Genomic DNA, 23,645 nt, shown 5'->3' with positions numbered 1-23,645 from the left:
TAATCCACAAATAATGTGCCGTTGTTGAGTGTCTGCTCTGTCTAGAGCTCGGGAGAGTAACCCTGTAATACTCTTTCACATCAGTAGGTGGCAGCAGGTAGCTCATTGCTTTGTAGATGTCAGGAACGTGGTTTGTCATTATCACAATATGCCAGGGGTGTCCAAAGTGTGGCCCGCAGTTAATTTTTAACGGCCCCACGGCACATTTTAAAAATACGATCGAAAAAAATTTAAACATAAAAAGTGGTTTAAAAGAGCAAATGTAACAAGAAAATGTTGCAATGTTTACTCTAATAACACAAAGCTGCCATGCAGGCTGTTTCTTTCTGTAAAAAATAATAGTGAATCAAAATCATTGTCATTATGAATTATTGACCTATTCAAGGCTCCAATTACGTCACATTATATATTCCACTTTGAGATATGTTGCCCAAATGTTGCATATTTTGTGTTTGCCATATAAAAGCTGAGCTGTTTTTTTTTTTAAAGAATGGCCTAAAATGAACAAACAAAAAAAATAAACAACAAAAAAACTTATAATTGACGGATAGATCTGAAATTGATCTCGAGACCATTGTGTTAAAAGTAAACAGTAAAAAAAAAAAAAATCATGTTTAATTTTTTAACACTTTAATGAGTAGGACCCTTTTGGATCAGTGTGTTTTGTTTTTAAGTGTCATTGCGCAAAAAATAATAATGAATTAAAATCAATGGTGTAATGAGTTGTTGACCTTTTTATGGCTCCAATTATTATATAATCTCAAATATTCTACTTGAAAATTTTATTGGGTGAAAATATTGCATATTTTGTGTTTTTTTCCATTAAAAAAACATGGTTTTCTCTGACAAAAATCTACTATGGTAGCGTAGTAGGCCTAAACATTCATTAAAAACAAGGCAGGGGTTTTATTTACCTTGTATATTCAACACGTTTGACTGCTGTAACATTATACACAGTTTGAACAGTAACACTGTTTGAATTTAGGAAAATAAAACATTGCACTTGAAGAGTTTCTTTGGCGTACCGCTAATGGTACACGTACCACAATTTAAGAATCACTGCTGTACCGCGTGTCTCATTTGCTTACAAGACTTTATCAAAAACTAAAATTTTTGCAGGGATTTGCAATTTTTGAGTAGGAGGAAACTGGAGTTGTGGTCCTGATGGCTTCATCTGACCGGGATCTTCAGCTCTCGCTGGATCGGTTCGCAGCCGAGTGTGAAGCGACCGGAATGAGAATCAGCACCTCCAAGTCCGAGTCCATGGTTCTCGCCCGGAAAAGGGTGGAGTGCCATCTCCGGGTTGGGGAGGAGACCCTGCCCCAAGTGGAGGAGTTCAAGTACCTAGGAGTCTTGTTCACGAGTGAGGGAAGAGTGGATCGTGAGATCGACAGGCGGATTGGTGCGGCGTCTTCAGTAATGCGGACGTTGTACCGATCCGTTGTGGTGAAGAAGGAGCTGAGCCGGAAGGCAAAGCTCTCAATTTACCGGTCGATCTACGTTCCCATCCTCACCTATGGTCATGAGCTTTGGGTCATGACCGAAAGGATAAGATCACGGGTACAAGCGGCCGAAATGAGTTTCCTCCGCCGTGTGGCGGGGCTCTCCCTTAGAGATAGGGTGAGAAGCTCTGCCATCCGGGAGGGACTCAAAGTAAAGCCGCTGCTCCTTCACATCGAGAGGAGCCAGATGAGGTGGTTCGGGCATCTGGTCAGGATGCCACCCGAACGCCTCCCTAGGGAGGTGTTTAGGGCACGTCCAACCGGTAGGAGGCCACGGGGAAGACCCAGGACACGTTGGGAAGACTATGTCTCCCGGCTGGCCTGGGAACGCCTCGGGATCCCCCGGGAAGAGCTAGACGAAGTGGCTGGGGAGAGGGAAGTCTGGGTTTCCCTGCTTAGGCTGTTGCCCCCGCGACCCGACCTCGGATAAGCGGAAGATGATGGATGGATGGATGGATGGAAACTGGAGTTGTCAGGGAAAACCCACAAACACACGGGGACAAATGCACACTCCACACGGCGTAAACTTAGACTTTATTGTTGGTAGTAATGTCAAAGGGTTTAGGGTAGTTTGCACTGGATTGAACTAGAAATGAAGTACCGGATTTCCTTGAATTGCCGCCGGGGCATTAATTAATTTAAAACCTCTTCTCACTCCTGCGCTTACCAAAGGCATGCGGTAAAAGTAAGCATGCGCTAATTATTTTAAAACCTCTTCTCACTACGGCACTTACCAAAGGTATGCAGTAAAAATTTGAGTGCAATGTAAGCTTGGACCTTAAAACCTACTGAATAGCTCTTAATCTTCTTCCCTTTATGCGATTTCAAATTACCGGAATTGAAATCAGCCTCCTCCATTTTGAAAATGATGAGGGGGGAAGTGTCACTCGTGACGTGATGAGTTTGACCAGGCGGTAATACTAAGCATGCGCTAATTATTTTGGGAAGCGAGTTTGACCAGGCAGTAATTCAAGGCAGGCACATACTATATGCCCTGCGGCAATTCAAGGAAATACGGTAATTAACTTAGACTTAGACTAACTTTATTGATCCACAAGAGAAATTGTTCCATTTACAAAGGATGAAAGGGTAAGGATGGAAGGGATCGTGCACACAAGGGCACAAAAAGTGGGCGAAAACAAAAGGTATAATAAAGTAGACTAAAAATGTACCATAGTAGCAATATAAAATATAACATTTGTAATATTTACACATTATAAATACAGTATATAATATATCCTGATATATTATATTATTATAAAATATATACAATATATCATCCGGGAGGAGCTCAAAGTAAAGCCGCTGCTCCTCCACATGGAGAGGAGCCAGATGAGGTGGTTCAGGCATCTGGTCAGGATGCCACCTGAACGCCTCCCTAGGGAGGTGTTTAGGGCACGTCCGACCAGTAGGAGGCCACGGGGAAGACCCAGGACACGTTGGGAAGACTTTGTTGCCCGGCTGGCCTGGGAATGCCTTGGGATCCCCTGGGAAGAGCTGGACAAAATGGCTGGGGAGAGGGAAGTCTAGACTTCCCTGCTTAGGCTGCTGACCCCTCGACCCCACCTCGGGTAAGCGGAAGAAGATGGACGGATGGATGCATATAACAAAACCCAATTACCATGTACAATATTACAGTATATGTAACAGCTGCAGCAAAAAAAGACAGCATGAAATTAAGAGTTAATAAGTTAATAAGTAATTAATTAATAACTTCAAATACCTTTCTCGAACTTTCACAGTATCATGTTAGACCCGCTCCACATCCATTGCTTTCGTCCTCTCCAAGGTTCTCATAGTCATCATTCTCACTGGCGTCCCACTGGGTGTGAGTTTTCCTTGCTCTTATGTGGGCCTACCGAGGATGTCTTAGTGGTTTGTCTTGTGGTTTGTGCAGCCCTTTGAGACACTAGTGATTTAGGGCTATATAAGTAAACGATTGATTGATTGATTGATTGATTCTCTCCTTACTTTTGCCGAGTGTCAACTTGGTTTCGCTAACGTGCTTCTGAAAGGCGATTTAGATGCACCTTTTTTCTCTTCAATGAAAAACGTTTTTATGATATTTTAGTTTTCCTTCAAACTTATTATAGAGCAGTGGTTCTCAAATGGGGGTACGCGTACCCCTGGGGGTACTTGAAGGTATGCCAAGGGACACGGGATATATATGTTTTTATATTCTAAAAATAGCAGCAATTCAAAAATCCTTTATAAATATATTTATTGAATAATACTTCAACAAAATATGAATGTAAGTTCTTAATCTGTGAAAAAAATGCAACAATGCAATATTCAGTGTTGACAGCTAGATATTTGTGGACATGTTCCATAAATATTGATGTTAAAGATTTCTTGTTTCGTGAAGAAATATTTAGAATGAAGTTGATGAATCCAGATGGATCTCTATTACAATCCCCAAAGAGGGCACTTTAAGTTGTTGATTACTTCTATGCGTAGAAATATTTATTTATTATTGAGGCACTTGTTTATTTTTCAAAAAGTTTAGTTATTTTTATTTTTTTCAAATAGTTCAAGAAAGACCACTACAAATGATCAATATTTTGCACTGTTATACAATTTAATAAATCAGAAACTGATGACATACTTCACTTCTTTATCTCTTTTTTTCAACCAAAAATGCTTTGCTCTGATTAGGAGGTACTTGACTTTAAAAATGTTGACAGGAGGTACATCACTGAAAAAAGGTTGAGAACCACTGTTGACAATATGTAAATAATAGATGATATATGGTACATTAAAGGCCTACTGAAACCCAGTTCTACCGACCACGCAATCTGATAGTTTATATATCAATGATGAAATATTAACATTGCAACACATGCCAATACGACCGGGTTAGTTTACTAAATTGCAATTTTAAATTCCGTGCCGAAATTTAATGCTGAAACGTTTCGGTATGATGACGCGTGTGTGACGTCAAGGACTGTAGAGGACATTTGGTTCCAGCATCATTCCCAGCTATTAAGTCGTCTGTTTTCATTGCAAAATTCCACAGTATTCTGGACGTGTTGCGTAATCTTTTGCAATTTGTTCAATAATAGACAATGGAGACATCAAAGAAGAAAGCTGTAGGTGGGAAGCGGTGTATTGCGGCCGGCTTTAGCAACACAAACACAGCCGGTGTTTCATTGTTTACATTCGCGAAAGATGACAGTCAACCTTTACTATGGAACAAAGCGGTCAAGCAAACACGGTTGGATTGGACCACACACACACAAAGTACAGTGTATTATGCAGCGATCATTTCGAAAGATCGTGTTTCAAAGAGGGTCCTTTGCAAAGGGAAGAGATGGGCATTGCCATCATCCAAGAAAGGTGCGGGGCCGACCTTCAGGTTGTACAGGTACGACCATATAATCTCACTAAAACACTACTAACACAATAAGCAGATAAGGGATTTTCCAGAATTATCCTAGTAAATGTGTCTAATAATATCTGAATCGCTCCCACTGCCCTCTAGTCTTTTTTTTTTCTAGTCCTTCACTCTCACTTTCCTCATCCACAAATCTTTCGTCCTCGCTCAAATTAATGGGGAAATCGTTGCTTTCTCGGTCCGAATCGCTCTCGCTGCTGGTGGCCATGATTGTAAACAATGTGAGGATGTGAGGAGCTCCACAACCCGTGACGTCACGCGCACATCGTCTGCTACTTCCGATACAGGCAAGGCTATTTTCTTAGCGACATAATGTTTCGAACTTTATCGTCGATGTTCTCTACTAAATCCTTTCAGCCAAAATATAGCAATATCGGGAAATGATCAAGTATGACACATAGAATGGACCTGCTATCCCCGTTTAAATAAGACAATCTCATTTCAGTAGGCCTTTAATTCTTACATCACTTAAATTTGTTTATGTTAAAAAAAAGTTTGGGCATTGCTATCACCCGTCAACTGGTGCTGAAGAAAGGTGCGGGCCGACCTTCAGGTTGTACAGGTACGACCCTATAATCTCACTAAAACACTAGTAACACAATAAGCAGGTAAGGGATTTTCCAGAATTATCCTAGTAAATTAGTCTAATAACATCTGAATTTGTTTTTTTCTTTTTTCTAATCCTTCACTCTAACTTTCCTCATCCACGAATCTTTCATCCTCGCTCAGATTAATGGGGAAATCGTCGCTGTCTTGGTCCGAATCGCTCTCGCTGCTGGTGGCCATGATTGTAAACAATGTTCAGATGTGAGGAGCTCCACAACCCGTGACGTCACGCGCACATCGTCTGCTACTCTGGTACAGACAAGGCTTTTTTATTAGCAACCAAAAGTTGCGAACTTTATCGTGGATGTTCTCTACTAAATCCTTTCAGCCAAAATATGGCAATATCGCGAAATTATCAAGTATGACACATAGAATGGACCTGCTATCCCCGTTTGAATAAGAAAATCTCATTTCAGCAGGCCTTTAATTCTTATAACACGTCACTTAAATTTATGTTAAAAAAAAGCTTTCATGGAAAAAAAAAAAAAAAAAAGAAGAAAACACTTATTTTAAAGGTGTGGCGGCATTAACCTTGCGCCACGATTCTTTAGACGTAGGTTAAATCCTGTACCGGTATAACTCTTAATACCGGTAAACCCGGCAGCCCGAAACTAACCTTGCGAAAGGACTTCAGGTCGCGCCTGCTGGCAGCAGAGCCCTCGCCGCCGTCAAGCAGGAAGATCTTGGCGAGGCCCAGTAGGAGAAGCACGGCACACAGCAGCAACAAGCGTTGTTTGAGCTTCATCGCCACACCGGACCTGTTCTTCAAGCACCCGCGTCCTTCATGGCCCGCCTCTGCTCGCCTGATGATGTTGAAGTTTAACAATGCCTGCAGGAACGGAGCGATGACACGATTATACACCAAAAAGTCCATCAATATCAAGCATGGACTTCTAACGCTGCTGTCAGTTAGTGCCTGAGGACATCTGCTGACCCACTAATGCTTTTACTCCAACACCACAATCAGCTGTACTTGTCCTCGCTCGTCTCCCACAAAGTGTGCGTCACAAGCGTTGGCACACGTACAATAACCGTCCGATTTGCATAATTGTAGCGGCGGTAAGATTATTCATTCCAAAAAAACTCCCCTAAAATAAGTTGACCTGTTCAAAACCTGGCTATTAAACACAATGTTGTCCTACGTAACACTTCAATAATTTTTGCTTAAGTTTATTTTTTTTTAAAACAAACACCTAAGTAACCAAACTCTGTGGTAATGTTTTAGTGCAGCAGATGAGGGGAAACCCTGACATAGTGCGGCCCGCAGCTTACTTTTTAACAGCCCCCCCCCCAAAAAAAAAACGTTAAAAAGGTGAAATGTAATGAGAAAAAAATTTAATGTTGCCTAATAACACAAATCTGCCATGCATGTTGCTTTTTCTTTAAAACTGTCATTGCTCAAAAAATAATAATGAATTTTATGAATTATTGACCTTTTCAAGGCTCCAATTACTTCACTTCAAATATTCCAATTTGAATTATTTTTGGGGGTGAAATATTGCACATTTTGTGAGTTTGCCATGAAAAATAAGTAGTTTTTTTTGGACAAATGGGCAGTAAAAATGCTAAAAATTAGTAATCTACAGATAAATCTGAAGTTGGTCTAAAGCAGGGGTCTCAAACTCAATTCACCTGGGGGCCACTGGACGCAGAGTCTGGGTGAGGCTGGGCCGCGAGAAAAGGTTTCTTCAAAAAGTTTTTGCATACGTTTTCATTTCATTTTCTTATTGATGTCCTTCATTGATGTGCATGTTCCATCGATAGACAATATACCTTGATTATACAATTTTACATTTACACAACAATGCCTGAGAAGGAGCAGGATGAATAAAAATCTTACATTTTCCTGCCCCCTTCAACATAATACGTAGTCTTACTTAATGGATATCACACAAACCAACAAATACATCCAAATGTAATGAAAAAAAACAAAAAACACAAAAGAAAAACACAACAAGTGCAAAACTTCACAAAGTACAAACCGAACAAAGACAAAAATAATAATAATAATATACACCTTGTTAAGTTCGTCCCTGACAGTTTGGTTAGGTTTTAGTTTTTCCTGTGTCTTTGTTTCCTGTCAGCGCTTTTATTTTGGTTATTTCCTTCTTTTTTCCCCTCAGCTGCGGCTGATTGGCACCTGGCCACACCTGGTGTCAACCAGGCAGGCTGCTATTTGAACCTGTTTTGTCTTCAAGTCAGATGCTGGATTATTGTCGTGTCGATGTCACCACTAACTGTCAATGATTAATGCTTGTCGTAGAACCTGTAGCTGTTTGCAGCGTGTTGTCTTTTTGTTGCTAGTTCCTGTTTCCCGTTTTCCAGTTTGGCAGTTCCTAGTTCCTGGTTTGTGTTTCTTCTTTATTTTTACATTTTTGAAAATTACATTGTTTTCTTATTTAATGCCTGCCACCGTCTCTGCATCTTGGGGTTCGTCATAAACTCAATGTGACACACCTCACGGAAAGATACAAAACAAAAACATTGTATAATGACCTTTCAAATTGTATTCCTTTTGCACCGCAACTTTCTCCGTGCAAATAAGACACGTCGGGGTGCCCCTGTACTCAAAAAAGAAATATTATATCTCCCACTTTTCCTGGAATTGTCTTTGCACATCACTAACCTTTCTCTTCACTGCAGGCTTTGAAAAAGACATGTTTGGGGTTGTGGAATATATTTGTATTTAGCCGACGCACGGAGAATAATGCTATTTCCGCAATGTGTGTCTTTCCTCTTTTTCTCCCTACAGCAACACGGCGGTCGGCGGATAATAGCCGGGAAAGTACCGTAAAAAAATGACTGCTCCCAGAGTGTTATTTGGCGTCATATAAAAATATATGTAGTGTTCATCGTGTGAGATAATGCAAATTAAACAATAAAAAAAAAACAAATAACGGTTTGAATCGGTCCAGGTTATCGGAGAGAATTAGTACTAACGGACAAGTGTCGCGGTGTAAGAAAACTCTTGTCTCCATGGCAACGTCTCTGTGGCTTTCACTCATTTGCCGCTTTTCCACTAATGCAGGGGTAGGCAACCCAGAACGTTGAAAGAGCCATTTTGGACCTAACGAACAACGCTGTCAAGCGGCATTCATATAAAACTCGCGGGCCGCACTGACATTAAACTTTCATGTTAAGGTGGGGGCCGCAAAATAACGTCTCGCAGGCCGCGTGTCTGAGACCCCTGTTCTAAAGACTGTAGAAAGTAAAAAAAAATGTATGACTTGTTTTGTTACACTTTTATGAGTGGGCCCTTTTGGGTCCCCAAGACTTTTTGTTGGACTTAAAAAAATAAAAATAAAAACACCATTGCTCAAAAAGTAATAATGAATCAATGGTATGAATTATTTCCCATCAGATATTTCACTTTGAAATTATTTTTGAGGAAAATGTTTTTGCAATATAAACAGGGTTTTGACAAAGAGGACATAAAACATAAACAACAACTTTATATCGACAGATACATACATACATACACATATATATATATATATATATACATACATATATATTTACACATACATATATATACATATATATATACACACACACATACATACACACATATACATACACATATATATATACATACATACACATATACATATATATATATATACACACACACACACACACACACACACTATGGGTGTAACGGTACACAAAACTTTCGGTTCGGTAAGTACCTCGGTTCAGAGGCCACGGTTCGGTTCATTTTCGGTACAGTAAGAATACAACAAAATATAATTTTTGTGGTTATTTATTTACCAAATTTAAAAAATCTTCCACCAAAAATATTTTTCTTACTGGAATATTTGATGTGAAGTAATCGAAACTTTGGCAAGGTCAATAATTCTTAACATTGATTTTGATTCAATATTATGTTTTGAGCAATGACAGTTTGAAATAAAATAAACAGCTTTGTTTTATTAGTCAACATTGCAACTTTTTCTAAATTACATTTAACCTTCAAGCTTTTTTATTTCACTTTTGATATGTTTTTGTTTATTTTAATAATATTTTTAGAATGGGCCGTGGGCCTTTAAAACATTAGCTGTGGGACGCAGCAATGTCACATTTTTGACATTCCTGCTAGGGATAAAAAAAAAAATGTAATCTTATAAATCAATGGATAAAAAGCAGATCCTGGAGACGCATGCGCATTTATCATAACTCTCTCGCTTTCTCCGTCGCCCTCACGAATGTTGCCGGCGCAGAATGTGTTTTATTACCCCTTCTTAACCCTGAACGTACATTGTTAATACACGCAACCCGAACTCAAAACGCCGGACATTTGAGGCATTTAAGAAACTCTGCCCTGACAGTCCCGCAAAAGAGCACATGTCCGGTGAATAAAGGACGTATGGTCAGTCTATCCTAGCCCGATCGCTGCTAGCACCGCACATGTCCTCTTTTGCTAGCATGCTAGCAGCGATCGGGCTAGGATAGACTGACCATACTTCCTCTTTTCACCGGACATTTCCTGTTTTGCGGGGCTGTCAGGGCAGAGTTTTTTAAATGCCTCAAATGTCCGGCATTTTGAGTATTGTTTACGCTACTTAATATGTCCGCGTGGAAACTCGTTCGGTACACCTCCGCACCGAACCGAAACCCCCCGTACCAATACAAATACACGTACCGTTACACCCCAAATATATACATGCACATTATATATATGTATATATATATACATATACACATATATATATGTATACATACATATATATACATACATACATATATATAAACATATACATATATATAGACACATATACATATATACACATATATATATATATATGTATATACACATATATTTATATATATATACACACACACATATATATATATAGATATATATATTTACACATATATACATATATATATACACATACATATTTACACATATATATATATCTATACACATATATATATATATATACAGTGCCCTCCATAATTATTGGCACCCCTGGTTGAGATGTGTTTTTTAGCTTCCAATTATTTTATTTTTTTTCTAAATAATATGGGACCTTAATGGAAAAAAAGAGAAAAATCCAACCTTCAATACAAGTGCATTTATTCAGTGGGGAAAAAATCCCACATAAAGAAATAATTATTTGACATCAAATAATGTGTGTCACAATTATTAGCACCCCTGGTGTTAATATTTTGTACAACCCCCTTTTGCCAACAAAACAGCACCTAATCTTCTCCTATAATGTTTCACAAGATGGGCAAAGACAGAAAGAGGGATTTTCAGCCATTCCTCTTTGCAGAATCTCTCTAAATCATCCAGAGACCTGGGTCCTCTCCTCTGTACTCTCCTTTTCAGCTCACCCCACAGGTTCTCAATGGGGTTGAGGTCAGGGGACTGAGATGGCCATGGGAGGAGCTTGATTTTGTGTCTGGTGAACCATTTCTGTGTAGATTTGGCCATATGTTTAGGGTCATTGTCTTGCTGAAAGACCCAGTGACGACCCAGCTTCAGCTTTCGGGCAGAGGGCAACAGATTTTGATTTAAAATGTCCTGGTATTTCAAAGCATTCATGATGCCATGCACCCTAACAAGGTTCCCAGGGCCTTTGGAAGTGAAACAGCCCCACAGCATCACTGACCCACCCCCATACTTCACAGTGGGTATGAGGTGCTTTTCAGCATGCGCATCTTTCGTGGTACGCCAGACCCACTTAGAGTGTTTGTTGCCAAAAAGCTCAATCTTGGTCTCATCTGACCAAAGCACACGGTCCCAGTTGAAGCCCCAATACCGTTTGGCGAACTCCAGACGCTTGCGTTTATGATTGTGAGTGAGGAAAGGTTTTCTCCGTGCATGCCTCCCAAACAGCTTGTTGGCGTGTAGACAGCGCCTGATGGTTGATTTGGAGACTTTGTGACCCCAGGATGCTACCATTTGTTGTAATTCTGTAACAGTGAGCTTTGGAGATCTTTTGATTTCTCTTACCATCCTCCTCACTGTGCGTGGTGGCAAAATAAACTTGGGTCCTCGTCCAGGCTTATTTACCACTGTTCCAGTTGTTTTGAACTTCTTAATTATTCCTCTCACAGTGGATATGGGCAGCTGCAGTTGAGTGGCAATCTTCTTGTAGCCTCTGCCTGACCTGTGAAGGTCGACGCACATCTGCCTCACTTGTATGCTGTGTTCCTTTGTCTTTCCCATGTTTAAGAGTGGATAAGAGAAATGGCCTCGGTGTCACGTCATATTTATACCCCAGGGAAAAAGGAAGTGATGAATTACTAATTAAATGTTCCTACGTACTCTGGTAAACTTTGTAAACTACTGTAGAAATGACAGAAATGCTTCAATTATATTTATTTCCTGGGAATTGTTAAGGGTGCCAATAATTGTGGAACAGGTGATTTAATGAAAAATAATTATTTTTTAGTCAGGGATTTTTTTATTTTCTTACAATTCATTTGAGTTGAAGGCTACATTTTCCTACAATTTTCAGTGTGACAGTATTCTTCTGCAATAAACACTGAATTTATTTTAAGGCTTTTAACACATCTCAACCAGGGGTGCCAATAATTATGGAGGGCACTGTATATATATATATGTATATACACATATTTATATATATATAGAAATATATATATATACACACATACTTATATACACACATACATATATATATATATATATATATATATATATATATATATACATATATATATATATATACATACATATATATATATATATATATATATATATATATATATATATATATATATATATATATATATATATATATATATTACTTGCAAATGAATATTCTTTGAGGAAGTTGAAATAAAAATATATTCTTAGTATTAAAAATTAAACAATAAGAACAGTTTTCATTGTATCAAATATAAAAATTGGATTAAGCAGTGCCTTTAATCCTGTATTTGAAATGTGCAACTTTATATAGAGGACCAATACGCCTGACAAGAATGTGGCACACAAGTGCGAACCAGGACTTGGAACTCTTACACTCTCCAGAGATGATATAGTACAAGCTATCAAAGTAGCATGTGGTTGCGTGACTTGAATAACCGGAATAACTTTGTTCGACTGCTTTCGCAGGGTTACTAGTGAAAAGCTAATTAACAACTTTTGGCAGCATTTTGTAACAATCATTGGTACTTTAACTTATTTGAGGACTTGGCTGGAGTGAGAGAACACATCCTGGTTATCATAATGAATAACATTTATTTTACTAACACATTTGATAATTGATGACTTGCCTCGCCTCTGGACGTCCCTCAACCGGATGCTTTCTCGACAGGTGCTACAGCGTGGAATTTGTGCTATGTGGTATGCGAGCTCCCCTGTGCAATGTCTGCATACTACTGCGTTTTTAGTGTGAAGTGCTGCCACACCTTACACAACTTTTGTGGCTTCTTAATTCCCTTATGTCGGCGATTTCTAAAGTCAAGCGTATTTAAAGGAGCGGTGTTGTGCAGTGAAGCGCTGGGCGATATATGGATATACTCGATATATCGCGGGGTTGTCTGTGCGATATAGAAAATGACTATATCGTGATATTCGAGTATACGTTCTCACGCAGTTGCTTTTAGCTGCGGGCATTACACTACAGGCTCTTCCCACTCCTCCTTGTGTCTCCTTCTCACAGACAGCAAGCGCACCTTCTTACATACGTCACATACGTATACGCCCTCGCGGAGCAGAGAGGTAGCCGCAGGGGTAACGTTAGCTACGGTGTGAGAGGTAATACAAGAGAAGGAAGGTGCGAATCCGGTAACAAATGAAGGAAGAATTAATTCCCGAAAAAACAGCAGAGGGTCCATCGTCTGGTGGTGGTTTGGCTTCAAATGGAAATATGTCGAACAGACAACCGTAATTTGTCAAGTGTGGGCCAAAAGCGTTGCTACAAAAAGTAGCATTAATGCTAATATGTAGCATCATTTGAAAAGTCACCTGCTAGAGAATGAAGAGTGATTACTCCGCATGTCAACATCTCCATTCGGTGCCACACCAACAAAATGCCGGAGCAACCCTTTCCACATCAACACCGTATGAAAAAAATAGTCAACAACATAAGGAGATAACGTCCGCAGGAACCTACCACATAGCGATTTGATTTCCTATTATGCAGCTCATTTTTATTTGACAGTTATTGAAATATATTGTGTGACATCATGTAACAAAGTGCACATTATTTGTTTTAAACTATTGTAGTGGCGTTCTGTACAAAAAGTGCACTTTAATTTAGTGTTGTTTTGATACGTCATCTTAGTGACATCATGCACGAAAGTGCACTCATAGCTTGTTTTAAAACGTCTCTGACAATCTTGCACTTTCTGTTTTGGAAATTACATGAATGTTTGTGTAACTGTTTACTAAATACAATTTCGGCCTATTGACTGATTTGTTATTTTCCCCATTAATAGCAGTAATGCTACTTTTGGTAGCAACACTTTTGCACCACACTTGACAAATTCGGTTGTCTGTTCGACATATGCCCACTTGAAGCCAAACCACCGCCAAACGATGGAATAACTGCTATTTGTCTTGGGAATTCAATCTTATTTCATTTGTTACCAGATTCGCACCTTCTTGTCCCCTAGAGGGGGGGGGGGTTGCCCACATCTGAGGTCCTCTCCAAGGTTTCTCATAGTTAGCATTGTCACTGGCGTCCCACTGGATGTGAATTCTCCCTGCCCACTGGGTGTGAGTTTTCCTTGCCCTTTTGTGGGTTCTTCCGAGGATGTTGTAGTCGTAATGATTTGTGCAGTCCTTTGAGACATTTGTGATTTGGGGCTATATAAACATTGATTGATTGATTGATTCTTACTCTTGTATTACCGCTAGCATCACAGCTAACGTTACCCATGCCGCTACCCCTCTGCTTCGTGAGTGCTTATACGTATGTGACGTATGTAAGACAGTATGTGACGTACGTAAGAAGGTGCGCTTGTCTGTCTGTGAGAAGGAGAGACATGAAGGAGTGGGAGGAGCCTGTAGTGTAATGACCGCAGCTTTAAAAGCAATTGCGTGAGAACGTATACTCGAATATCACGATATAGTCATTTTCTATATCGCACAGAGACAAACCCGCGATATATCGAGTATATCAATATATATATATATTTTCTCCAAAACTTGAGTTGATTTAATTTGGAAAAGCTTGTTACATTGTTTAATGCATCCAGCAGGGCATCACAACAAAATTAGGCATAATAATGTGTTAATTCCACGACTGTATGTATCGATGTCGGTTGATATCGGCATCAGTAATTAGGAGTTGGACAATATCGGAATATCGGCATGAAAGCTTTTATTGGACATGGCTAGTATTTTCCTCTCAATACAACACTTTTGAGATTATGGGTCACCAACGCGGTGCCCGTAAGAACCAGATGAGTCACCCGCTGGCCTGTTCTAAAAATAGCTCAAATAGCAGCACTTACCAGTGAGCTGCCTCTATTTTTTTAATTGCATTTATTTACTAGCAAGCTGGTCTTGCTTTGCTCGACATTTTTAATTCTAAGAGAGACAAAACTCAAATGGAATTTGAAAATCCATGAAAATATTTTAAAGACTTGGTCTTCACTTGTTTAAATAAATTCATATATTGTTTTACTTTGCTTTTTATAACATTCAGAAACACAATTTTAGAGAAAAAAATACAACCTTAAAAATGATTTTAAGATTTTTAAACACATATACCTTTTTACCTTTTAAATTCCTTCCTCTTCTTTCCTGACAATTGAAATCAATGTTCAAGTTTTTTTTTTTTATTGTAAAGAATAATAAATACATTTTAATTTAATTCTTCATTTTAGCTTCTGTTTTTTCGACAAGGAATATTTGTGAAATATTTCTTCAAACTTATTATGATTAAAATTAAAAATATATATTCTGGCCTGTCTAGAAAATCTGTAGAATCAAATTTAAATCTTATTTAAAAGTCTTTTGAATTTCTTTTAAAATTTTTGTTCTGGAAAATCTAGAAGAAATAATGATTTGTCTTTGTTAGAAATATAGCTTGGTCCAATTTGTTATACATTCTAACAAAGTGCAGATTTGATTTTAACCTATTTAAAACATGTCATCCAAATTCTAAAATTAATCTTAATCAGGAAAAATTACTAACGATGTTCCATAAATTCTTTTTTTAATTTTTTCAAAAATATTCGAATTAGCTACTTTTTCTCTTCATATTTTTCGGTTGAATTTTGAATTTTAAAGAGTCGAAATTGAAGATAAACCATGTTTCAAAATTTGACTTTCTTTTTTTTTTCAAGTTTTCTCCTCTTTTAAACCGTTCAATTAAGTGTTTTTTTCATCATTTATTCTCTACAAAAAACCTTCCGTAAAAGGAAAAAAAATGTACGACGGAATGACAGACTTAGGTCTCTGCTTTTTGCAGATGATGTGGTCCTGATGGCTTCATCTGACCGGGATCTTCAGCTCTCACTGGATCGGTTCGCAGCCGAGTGTGAAGCGACCGGAATGAGAATCAGCACCTCCAAGTCCGAGTCCATGGTTCTCGCCCGGAAAAAGGTGGAGTGCCATCTCCGGGTTGGGGAGGAGACCCTGCCCCAAGTGGAGGAGTTCAAATACCTTGGAGTCTTGTTCACTTCACAAGTGGGGGAAGAGTGGATCGTGAGATTGACAGGTGGATCGGTGCGGCGTCTTCAGTAATGCAGACGTTGTATCGATCCGTCGTGGTGAAGAAGGAGCTGAGCCGGAAGGCAAAGCTCTCAATTTACCAGTCGATCTACGTTCCCATCCTCACCTATGGTCATGAGCTTTGGGTCATGACCGAAAGGATAAGATCACGGGTACAAGCGGCCGAAATGAGTTTCCTCCGCCGGGTGGCGGTGCTCTCTCTTAGAGATAGGGTGAGAAGCTCTGCCATCCAGGAGGAGCTCAAAGTAAAGCCGCTGCTCCTCCACATTGGTGGTCAGGATGCCACCCGAACGCCTCCCTAGGGAGGTGTTTAGAGCACGTCCAACCGGTAGGAGGCCACGGGGAAGACCCAGGACACGTTGGGAAGACTATGTCTCCCGGCTGGCCTGGGAACACCTCGGGATCCCCCGGGAAGAGCTGGACGAAGTGGCTGGGGAGAGGGAAGTCTGGGCTTCCCTGCTTAAGCTGCTGCCCCCGCGACCCGACCTCAGATAAGCGGAAAAAGATGGATGGATGGAACGGCAGACAGAAATACCCATTTTTATATATATATATATATATATAGATTTATTTATTAAAAGTAAATTGAGCAAATTGGCTATTTCTGGCAATTTATTTAAGTGTGTATCAAACTGGTAGCCCTTCGCATTAATCAGTACCCAAGAAGCAGCTCTTGGTCTCAAAAAGGTTGGTGAACCCTGAGGTAAGATAACGTGTCACTTATCATCTGGCAACCCTGGTCCTGTGAGGTAGCTGCCCGTCCACCTCCATTGACTACACGGGAGCGTCATTAAAAACATGGAGCTTGTTGTGAGCAGCGTTTTGTAGACAATTGGTGTATTTAAGGTGGTTATTGGTGAAAATGCAAAGGTAGAGTAGAGAAAAGAAGCTTGAAGGAGCGAGCAGCCACGCAGGCACTCACATAACAATCCTTCTTTCATGACGTCACTGCTTTTTTTTTTTTTTTTACTTCAACACAGCAAGCGTTGACACAACTGCTAATTTAATGACACATACGTGCGACGTTGTTAGTAAGAATGTAATAATTCAAGTGAATATGCGGCTATGTTTGTACAAAGGTCATAATTAAAGTGTTACTTTTGTGTCAACGTCAGCTAGCTGCTTCCATGCACTTACAGGCTAGCGAGGAAGCTAATGTGTCGTCTTCTCACCTTGCCGTCATATGCTGGCCATCTTTCAGGAATGACGCTCTCGACAATGTTTCCCCCACTGGAGTTGTTGGCAATAGATGTTGGTGTTTTCACTGCTTTTGGCCTTTTTTTCTCCCCGGATTTGCTGCTTCACTTCCGAAACACTTCTATCGGCTTCTGTTGTCAGTGTTGAGTACACTCTGCGCAGGCGCAAGAGGTCGCTGTTGCATTCAAACGTGTCGGACATAAAGGATCTCTGTGTCGGAGCACAAACTCTTAATGTTTTATGCTTTATCGAATAACTAGCAATTTTTACACAGTAGCGACTTTTTGATAATATCACAATGTATTAAATGAAAAATTCATTTATAATTATAAATAAATATGTAACAATATGCTATAAAGGGCCGCGGCAAAACACAAGAGTGTACGCAAAGGGTGCCTTGCTCGCCACGCCCCTTGAGCAGAAACTTCCGGGATTAAAAATAATGTCAAGCAAACCAAATATTTTTTGCTTTATTATGAAATAAAAAATATAATGTATAATGTAAATCATATATATACAACATATATATAATACATATATTATATATATATATAATATGTTTTATGTATATAATATATATATAAATGATAAATGATAAATGGGTTGTACTTGTATAGCGCTTTTCTACCTTCAAGGTACTCAAAGCGCTTTGACACTACTTCCACATTTACCCATTCACACACACATTCACACACTGATGGAGGGAGCTGCCATGCAAGGCGCCAACCAGCACCCATCAGGAGCAAGGGTGAAGTGTCTTGCTCAGGACACAACGGACGTGACGAGGTTGGTACTAGGTGGGATTTGAACCAGTGACCCTCGGGTTGCGCACGGCCACTCTCCCACTGCGCCACGCCGTCCCGTATATATATAAGATATATTGTAAATAATATATATATATATATATATATATATATATATATATATATATATATATATAATATATATATATATATATATATATATATATATATATATATATATATATATATATATATATATATATATATATATATATATATATATATATATACACACATATATAATATATATTATATATATTATTTGAATTACAGCAAGGTGGTCTTGCCGCTGGGCCTTAGGCCTGTCGCACCTCCACCGGTGCCTGCGGTGGACTGTGCATGGCAGGGGCGTCCTCTTCCCTGAGGCAGGCCTAAACCTGACCGCATACCACGACAAGTTGAGTTTATACCAAAAAGTTCTATTTTGGTTTCATCTGACCACATGACATTCTCCCAATCCTCTGCTGTATCATCCATGTATCCATTTTGGTATAAACTCAACTCGTTGTGTGTTGAGGAAGAACAATACTGAGTTACATCCCAAGAACACCATACCTACTCTGAAGCATGGGGGTGGAAACATCATGCTTTGGGGCTGTTTTTCTGCTAAGGGGACAGGACGATAGATCCGTGTTAAGGAAAGAATGAATGGGGCCATGTATCGTGAGGTTTTGAGCCAAAACCTCCTTACATCAGTGAGAGCTTTGAATGGTTGACCAAATACTTATTTTCCACCATAATTTACAAATAAATTCTTTAAAATTCCAACAATGTGAATTCCTGGATTTTTCTTTCACATTCTGTCTCTCACAGTTGAAGTGTACCTATGATGAAAATTACAGACCTTTGTCATCATTTTAAGTGGGAGAACTTGCACAATCGCTGGCTGACTAAATACTTTTTTGCCCCACTGTATGTATAAAAATGGATAGATGCTCTTATTTGGTTAGTTTATTCCTCAAGCGTTATGTTTCTTTTTTTTTCTTTCTTTGTGTTTCAAAGGAAGTTGTTTCAATATTTTGTTCAATGTTTGAAAATCATAACAAAATGTATGTATGTTTGGTGGTCGCTGGAGCCTATCTCAGCTGCATTCGGACGGAAGGCGGTGTAAACCCTGGACAAGACAGACAACATTCACACTCATAGTTTGAAATCAAAAAGGGGCTTTTAACAAGGAAGTTAAAATAATTATCTACCATTTTGTAATTTTCTACCTTTTTCTACAAACTAAAAACTATTTTTCCAACTAGCGTTTAAGCAAAAAGATGAATCGGACCGAAGAAATTACATAATACCTTGAGCAAAAAGAGATGAGAAAATATAAAATAAAATAAATAGATTTTAGGGGGAAAATATTTATTAATAGTGAAATGATCTGTCCATCCAGCAAGTTAATTTTAATTTATAAAACTTTCTAAACTAGAAATTAGCTGGACTTATAAGGTATAAATACGTGTTTTATTCTGAAAACGAGCATTATTCAACTACAATAAAGCATTCTTGGTATGTCGGAGAATCTTCAAACCGAATGCTCTATGTGTGGGAAAACCAAGATACAATCAAAAGTTATATTCTCAATTTTTACATTTTAAACTATCCATTCATTCATAAACTACCTGTACAAAAGACTGTCTCTGCAGCGCTTGTTTTTTTTTCTTCTATCATTGCTTGAGTGTAGTTCACTTTTACGACACTGGAGGGGGCAATGAACGCATCATTAAAGTTACGGTGAACTTCGGTGTCGATTGTTTAATTGGCAGTGTGCGTCAATACACATTAAAGGCCTACTGAAATGAGATTTTCTTATTTAAACGGGGATAGCAGGTCCATTCTATGTGTCATACTTGATCATTTTGCGATATTGCCATATTTTTGCTGAAAGGATTTAGTAGAGAACTACCACGATAAAGTTCGCAACTTTTGGTCGCTAATATAAAATCCTTTCCTGTACCGGAAGTAACAGACGATGTGCGCGTGACGTCACGGGTTGTGGAGCTCCTCACATCTGACAATCATGGCCACCAGCAGCGAGAGCGATTCGGACCGAGAAAGCAACAATTTCTCCATTAATTTGAGCAACGATGAAAGATTCGTGGATGAGGATAGTGAGAGTGAAGGACTAGAAAAAGAAAACAAAGGCGAGGGCAGTGAGAGCGATTCAGATGTTATTAGACACATTTACTATGATAATTCTGGAAAATCCCTTATCTTCTTATTGTGTTACTCGTGTTATAGTGAGATTATACTGTCGTACCTGAAAGTCAGAGGGGTGTGGCCATGGGTGGGTGCGGAGGAGGCAAGAGAGTCGCAGTTGCCTCTTTGACAGCTGCATGAGGAACGACGAAAGCTCCGCTCATGTCTACGGTAAGAGCTGACTTATTACCACCATTTTCTCACCGAAACCTGCCGGTTGACATGTGGTCGGGAACCATGTTCGCTTGACCGCTCTGTTCCATATTAAAGCTTCATTTTAAGAAATGTAAACAAGGAAACACCGGCTGTGTTTGTGTTGCTAAAGGCAGCTTCAATACACCGCTTCCCACCTACATCTTTCTTCTTTGACGTCTCCATTATTCATTAAACAAATTGCAAATGATTCAGCAACACAGATGTCCAGAATACTGTGTAATTATGCAATTAAAGCAGACTACTTATAGCTGGGATCCGGCTGGAAAAAAATGTCCGCTACAATCCCAGACATCACGCGCACGCGTCATCATACCGACGTTTTCAACAGGATACTTCGCGCGAAATTTAAAATTGCAATTTTGTAAACTAAAAAGGCCGTATTGGCATGTGTTGCAATGTTAATATTTCATCATTGATATATAAACTATCAGACTGCATGGTCGGTAGTAGTGGGTTTCAGTAGGCCTTTAATAAAAATCAAATCATATAAAACAAACGACAAAGAAAACATGTGGAGTAAAAAAGAAAGAAAAAAAGGGCAGAGTGTTTATTGTATGTCAACACTCAGTGGAGAGCACATCACTCAGCAGTGAGGTCACAGTGCTCAACACACAGACAGACACACACACACACACACACACGTCATTTTCACTGACAAGAACACAAAAAGACAAGAATTCATGAGAGGGGGGTGGTTGATTAAGAGGGGAGGAGTATATTTACAGCTACAATTCTCTAAGTCAAATATTTTATATATATATATATATATATAAAAATAACAAATACTTGACTTCCAGTGAATTCTAGCTATATATATTATTTTTATTATATATATATGTATATATATATATATATATATATATATATATATATATATATATATACATATACATATAACATAAATACTTCAGTGTTCATTTATTTACACATATACATACATAACACTCATCTACTCATCGTTAAGCGTTGAATTGTCCATCGTTGTTCTATTCTCCGTCACTATTTTTCTAACCATATGCATGTGCAGTAGATGGCAGTATTGTCCTGTTTAAGAGTGTCACAACGTTGCTGTTTACGGCAGACAAACTGCTTTACGATAGACGAAAACGTGACTGCTGTTGTTGTGTGTTGTTACTGCGCTGGGGGGATATTAATGAAACTGTTAATAAACCCACATAAATTAATGAAACCCACATAAGAAACCAAGAACTTGCCCTCGATCATTTTACAGTTATAACGTCATTGGGCAGACACGTTGTTTATATTGTGGGAAAGCGAACGTGAAAACAGGCTGTCCTCACTCAGATCCGTATGGAGCTGGAGGGGGCGTGGTCTCCAGCTCCGCCTGAATTTCGGGAGATTTTCTAGAGAAAATTTGTCCCGGGAGGTTTTAGGGAGAGGCGCTGAATTTCGGGAGTCTCCCGGAAAATTCGAGAGGGTTGGCAAGTATGGCTGCCGTAGCCATTTTTGTGGTTTTCATAGCGATTTGACAGAAAACTATTCATTTTCATTTTCTACCGCTTGTCTCTTTTAGAAATTAATAACAAAACAAAACATTTACATTTTAAGTCAGCGTCGAAAACATGTTGATAAAGTAGCATCAGTGGTATGAAGGGCTCCTAAGAGGCACGTGATTTCGCAATGCATTGTGGGGCAGCCGTAGCCATTTTTGTTGTTTACATAGCGATTTGACAGAAAAGTACTAAAATAGTGTAACCAATTTTTTTATGGAATTGCCTCTTTGTGATCTTAGGTTCCTGTTATATGCGGTTATACAGTATATGCCTAGAGCTCTTATTTTGAAGGTGCCAAGAGCGGAAGTGGTGACACGTTGTGCTGGAGCAGTGTTTTGAAAACAAACGAAATAAAGTGTTCCTCCGTGTTTGTTATTTTGTAGTTTTATACGCTACAGGCGATATATATAAACACTCTGTTACAATAGAAATTAATAATAAAACAAAATACTTACAGTTTATGTCAGCGTCGAAAACATGTTGATAAAGTAGCATCAGTGGTATCGTCGGGCTTAACAGTCACGTGGTTTCGCAATGCATTGTGGGGCCGCAGTTGCTATTTTGTTTACATAACGACTTGACAGAAAATTAATAACATAGAAATTAATAATAAAACTAAAAGCATAAAAATTTTACAGAAAATTATTAAAATATAACTTAAAAATAAAACAAAAAACATAACGATTAGACAGAAAATTATTAAAGTAGAACTTAAAAATAAAACAAAAAACATAACATTGTGACAGACTATTAAAATACAACTTAAAAATAAAACAAAAAACATACACATTAAATGTCAGCGTCGAAAACTTATGTCGATAAAGTAGCATCAGTGGCATCGTCGGGCTCTAACGTCACGTAATTTCGCAATGCATTGTGGGGCCGCCATTTTTGTTGTTTACATGGCAATAACGTGAGAGGGAAAAACAAACGAGATGAAAATTAATCGTAAAAATGAAAAAAAAAATATTTCGAACCATGTAACTTTTTTTTTTTTTTTTTTTAATATTTTGATGAAACGATGCGTTCACAGACACCCAACAAAGCTCGCTGAAGACCAATCGGGACTGTCATTCAAGTACTGACACAAACTGCATAAAACGGCAGAAATCCATCATGGACGTGTTTAATTTAAAAATAAAACATACGTCAGGGGTGTCCGCACTGAGTCGTGTCATTTTTTTAAACATTTAAACTCGATATAAGTCCAAATATTTTTAGCAACTTGAACATGTCCAGATTTGTGTTGGAATCCAGGAACTCAGTGGCGCCCCCTGCTGGGTAAGACCATAATAGCAAAAGGATAGTCGGCCTTTTAGTTTTCTGTGTGCTCATTTCATTGTTTCATTTGGTTTCTAGAACCTACCAAGGGCCAACAAATAAATAAAAATGTACTGTGCCAAAACTTACAGTAAAAAAAAAAGCCTATTTATCGTGTCTCAGGGGTCTTTTTTTAAAACTCTGTGTATGGCAGGGGTGTCCAAACCTTTTCCACTGAGGGCTACACACAGAAAAATCAAACCATTCATTCATTTTCAAACCATAAAAAAAATCTATGGA

The 23,645-nt window shown here is 38.7% G+C and overlaps 1 protein-coding gene and 1 long non-coding RNA gene across 2 annotated transcripts in view; one reads left to right on the top strand and one right to left on the bottom strand.

Annotated features, from left to right (window-relative positions):
* fam20b (FAM20B glycosaminoglycan xylosylkinase) overlaps positions 1-17,536 on the bottom strand; it is a 32,743-nt gene extending 15,207 nt beyond the window's left edge. Inside the window, exons 1-2 of the mRNA XM_061888669.1 lie at positions 17,335-17,536; positions 6,119-6,331 (exon numbers count right to left, since the gene is read on the bottom strand). Coding sequence (XP_061744653.1) covers positions 6,119-6,247 — 129 coding nt within the window. The 5' untranslated portion in view covers positions 6,248-6,331; positions 17,335-17,536. The remainder of the gene's footprint in view (positions 1-6,118; positions 6,332-17,334) is intronic.
* The window catches only part of LOC133543834 (uncharacterized), a 61,770-nt gene extending 43,965 nt beyond the window's left edge, over positions 1-17,805 (top strand). The window contains exon 3 of the long non-coding RNA XR_009804530.1: positions 15,900-17,805. This is a non-coding gene — a long non-coding RNA (uncharacterized LOC133543834). The remainder of the gene's footprint in view (positions 1-15,899) is intronic.
* Positions 17,806-23,645: the final 5,840 nt, after the last annotated feature.

The sequence above is a fragment of the Nerophis ophidion genome, linkage group LG26 (genome assembly GCF_033978795.1).
Source record: "Nerophis ophidion isolate RoL-2023_Sa linkage group LG26, RoL_Noph_v1.0, whole genome shotgun sequence".
NCBI lineage: Eukaryota > Metazoa > Chordata > Actinopteri > Syngnathiformes > Syngnathidae > Nerophis > Nerophis ophidion.
Note: the sequence above shows the minus strand (reverse complement) of the source record. Positions and strands in the feature narration are given on the sequence as shown.